Source organism: Cibotium barometz, chromosome 1 (genome assembly GCF_041138505.1).
Source record: "Cibotium barometz isolate CiBa-2024 chromosome 1, ASM4113850v1, whole genome shotgun sequence".
NCBI lineage: Eukaryota > Viridiplantae > Streptophyta > Polypodiopsida > Cyatheales > Cibotiaceae > Cibotium > Cibotium barometz.
In genome coordinates this window covers 69,326,276-69,330,195 of record NC_141046.1, presented here as the reverse complement: position 1 = coordinate 69,330,195, position 3,920 = coordinate 69,326,276, and the positions used below count along the sequence as shown (strand labels likewise).

Here is a 3,920-nt window from a genome sequence, read left to right as displayed (position 1 = left end):
TGGTTTTTGCAAAGGTTAACCACAAAGTTGAGCTATTGGAACACTATGCAATTGTCTTTGGCAAGGCACATCACAATCATCAAACTTGTATTATCAACAAGCAATGGTGTTTGTAGCAACTATATGTGTATTTGGTAAAACTGTGTGGACCAAAGTTGAGAAACTCCTTAGAGACTTTCTGTGGAATGGAGACGAGCAAGGATTGAACTCCATCTCTCATGGAAGCAAGCCACAAGCCCATAAAGATAAGGGGGGCTCGCTAGGGAAGAATGCTTGGAAAGTTGGGTGGATTATCCTGGAGGGACATGCTTTTTGTTGGGATCAAATGTAAGATTAAACACTTCTCCTTTATCTCGACTGGCAACAGTGCTTGAGAATGTTCAATGGAAGGGCCAAAAGCCCTAGCTAGTGACACAAAAGTGTTTGGTGGCCCAAAGCCTACGGCAAACCATTAACCTTTGTAGACATCAACAAAGCGAAAAGATCCACAAGAAAGGCATCAGAAGGTGGGTTGATATGTGGAACGTGAACCTAGGAGCGTGGGTGGTAGGACTAGAATGATATGTCAGTCAAGTATAACCTCATGGGTTGATGAACATAGGTTCTTGTGTGCAATGTGTTGGAACCTTTGATGGAAATAAGGCCTATGTCACCTATAAGATCATGGGAGAGATGGTGTCATAATTGGTCCAATAGGCAAGGAAAAGCCCTTGCCCATGCTTCCTGTCAATGGGGGTCTAGCCCAGGACACTCATGAGAAGTTGTGCGCAACAAAGGCATGGAAGCCGACTAATGCCTAGAAACTGCCAACATGTGACATGATGAAGAAGTGGTCCAATAAAGTGACCCACAATCCTTTTTGTTTGTGTGTGAAGGGAAGATTAAACCCCTTATTCCGGGCTTGCAAGAACATTCATCCACTTTAATGGAGGGTTAAAAGGTTGTTGCGCAATCCAGGCACATATGACATGTTCACATGGAAGCATGCTATCCTTGGAGATACCAAAGGATTGAACTGGGCTCCACTGGTGGTATGGCACTGGGCTAGAGCCATCATCACCTTGACCATATGGAATAACTTTATTTTCGAGAGACTCCCTTGAACTCAAGTTGAGAAGGCAAACATTAAACTTAGATTTAATGAGATTACTGTAGGAGCCTTTGAGTAAACTTGCCTGGTAGTTTGCTCGTAGAACTCAGTTGCTCTCTATACAAGCTTATAGACTCTACATAGGTCAATGACCTGGTGTGAAACTTCAAATTTTTTTGTAATAAATCTTCTTATTTGTATATAAATAAAAATAAGAAGATTCTCTCGAAAAAAATAATAGTAATACAAAATTGAAGGTCAACTTGCAAGGATTTAAAAGCTAACCGCCTACTCTTTCCGGGATATTCGAAACGCGTCATCTTCACGTGGGTACACGTGTCTTCACACATATTCTCTACGGAGATATCTACCTGCGGCAGAGGAGGTTCACACGCAACTGCCACTTTCCTCGTTTTTCTTCTTGCTTTCCACCCTCCCTTCTTCTCCTTCGGTCCTTGTCCTGTGTTTCGAATCTTCTCTTCACGAGAGAGAGAGAGAGATAGAGAGAGAGAGAGAGCGCGACTACGAAATTTCCCTATCGAAAAAATCGGAGACCATGGCGATTGTGGTTGCGGCTGGTATGGCAACAACTGGAGCCGAGCGCTGCTATTCAGACGGAGGTTCCAACAGGCGGCTTTCAACCTGTATTTCACAACGATCCCGGTACAGAAACTCAGCCTGTAACCTAAAGTCGCAGTTTCTCGGGCATCGGTGTGACAAGGATGCGGCCATCTTGCGGGAGCCTGCGCTCAAGTCCAGATATGGATTTGCTGTAGTGGTGAGTAAGAGACCGAGGGATAGTCGATTGATAACGAATACTAGCTTAGCGGATTAATTGAATTTTGTAAGGGGCCTCTATTCACTCACTACTGTAGTACGTCGTAGCAGGTCGCCAGGTTATTTGGGCCTGCCATCTTCGAGGCTTCCAAGCTCAAGGTGCTGTTTCTGGGTGACGGCAAGGATAAGCATCCGGATCAGCTCCCCCGCGCCTACACGCTCACGCACAGCGACGTCACGGCCAAGCTTACTCTTGCCGTCTCTCAAACCATCAACAAAGCCCAGGTGCTGCGCGTTTCCCTTTGCCCTTTCATTATGATCGTCTCTCCCAATTAAGTTTGATTACTGTGTGGCCCTTAATTTCAATATGCAGATCCAAGGATGGTACAGCAGGCTGCAGAGAGACGAGGTGCTGGCCGAGTGGAAGAAGTCTCAAGGTTCTATGTCTTTGCATGTCCATTGTCACATCAGTGGAGGGCATTGGTTAATGGACGCTATTGCAAAGCTCCGATTCTACATCTTTCGGAAGGAACTACCGGTGGTTGGTACCAATTGGTCTGTCTGCTCTCTGCCACAGATTTTTTGGGTTTGTATTGTCCTGATCCGATAGATGGAAAACCCATTGTTAACAGGTGTTGGAAGCTTTCAGGTACGGGGATGAGAGCTTATTCAAGAACCACCCAGGTCTATATATATATATATATGCTTGCTCTGTCCCCAACACTTCGGTGCTCAACAACAGTAATTCATTCATTCATTCATTCGTGAGAGTCACCATCCAGTAAAGCGAGAGGGTGGTTAACATACGCGGTTAATTTTGTGGAGGATGCAGAGCTGGAAGAAGCGCTGGTATGGGTCTATTTCCATTCGAACGTGAAGGAGTTCAACCGAGTGGAGTGTTGGGGACCGCTTCGGGAGGCAGCCAAGGCAAGTGAATGAATGAATAATAAATATATATATATATATTTTTCTTCTTCTTTCTAAAATTAGTCTCCTCTGATCATGTGTGATTTTAAAATTCCTCCTACACACACACACACACACACAGGGGGCATCGGAGGCTGCAAAGGAAGCCATCCACAAGGCAATGGACCAGATCGAGCAGGAGTCGAGGCGGCCGCCGAACGTTAAAAAAGGTTGGAAGAGGCCTGTGAGATGCCCGCATCCATGTGATTGCTGCTTCCCTCCCTTGAGCGTCATCCCCCTGCCGCCTTCCTTCCAAGACGACTGGGAAAACCCAGAAGAGCATCAAGTCCAGCAAGCCTAGCTATATCCATATATGATGTATGTATCATTCTTTGTACATAATGGGACCCCATCCGTCCGTCCACAAGCACCCCTCTTTTCCCACCTATACCATTTCTGCTCGCAGCCACCCGCCTGCTTAATTCGTTGAAAATTCCTGTCCGGCCTCGAACATGAAAACAATGGCACCCACGAGTTGCTTTCAGGAGTAAAAGCATACATGTGCATAGTTGCACGTGCGTGGCCATAGAGTCAAAGATTTCCATTGTAGTGTGGATTAGAAACCACCATATACTTGTGAATTCGATGTGTAGTTCCACGATATCTATACTCTACTCATCGACGACTTCTTTTCATTGTTAAAGTACATGTGAATATACATGTATTTTATTGGTTATAAGATCATTTTTTATACATGTTTCTCTTATAACAGTTTCTTAATACAAATGATAGAATGTACTTATGTAACTGAATTAACTAAAAAAGTATAAATACAAGATTGTATTATTTTCTTCGATCATGCATTGGTGGTTCTCTCCTTGGGGACCCTTGAAGGCAAGACATAGATAGTCTCATTAGGACTCTCTTCCTCTCTCATCTCATTTTCATCAGATTAGCATATTCTTTATTCTTTGCTCAAGATGTATTTGCAAGTTACGAGGACAGGATGGATCCATTGTTACAGCCTTCCCCATGTGAGAGCCATTGCCACATTTATTTAGCTCTCTTCTCACGTGTGTTCTCATAGGTGTTGGGCGCGCGTGAATGGGTTTGGCAACATACGAGAGGTGGTGTGGAGATGTCAAGC

The 3,920-nt window shown here is 44.6% G+C and overlaps 1 protein-coding gene across 3 annotated transcripts; it reads left to right on the top strand.

Moving 5' to 3' along the window:
* Positions 1-1,489: 1,489 nt before the first annotated feature.
* On the top strand, positions 1,490-3,528 carry LOC147642391 (protein STAY-GREEN homolog, chloroplastic-like). Of its 3 annotated transcripts, none has more exons than XR_015267060.1 (6): positions 1,490-1,868; positions 1,979-2,152; positions 2,241-2,422; positions 2,500-2,551; positions 2,700-2,794; positions 2,916-3,054. XR_015267060.1 is itself a non-coding variant. In XM_086805867.1 (6 exons), the coding sequence occupies exons 1-6, from the start codon at positions 1,647-1,649 to the stop codon at positions 3,132-3,134; spliced, it is 927 nt and encodes a 308-aa protein (XP_086661993.1). In that variant the 5' UTR covers positions 1,493-1,646; the 3' UTR covers positions 3,135-3,528. The 3 variants fall into 3 exon arrangements, 2 of the variants coding, with proteins under 2 accessions (XP_086661993.1, XP_086661987.1); XM_086805867.1 differs by having other exon boundaries at positions 1,493-1,868; positions 2,517-2,551; positions 2,916-3,528; XM_086805861.1 differs by having other exon boundaries at positions 1,494-1,868; positions 2,241-2,408; positions 2,916-3,528.
* The last annotated feature ends 392 nt before the right edge of the window (positions 3,529-3,920 follow it).

What these genes read in the sequence shown, in the direction of transcription:
- LOC147642391 (XM_086805861.1), top strand. Translation starts at nt 1,647, where the DNA reads ATGGCGATTGTGGTTGCGGCTGGTATGGCAACAACTGGAGCCGAGCGC. An exon ending in AAACCATCAACAAAGCCCAG is followed by an intron (nt 2,153 to 2,240) that starts GTGCTGCGCGTT and finishes TTCAATATGCAG; the next exon opens with ATCCAAGGATGGTACAGCAG. An exon ending in TTCGGAAGGAACTACCGGTG is followed by an intron (nt 2,409 to 2,499) that starts GTTGGTACCAAT and finishes CATTGTTAACAG; the next exon opens with GTGTTGGAAGCTTTCAGGTA.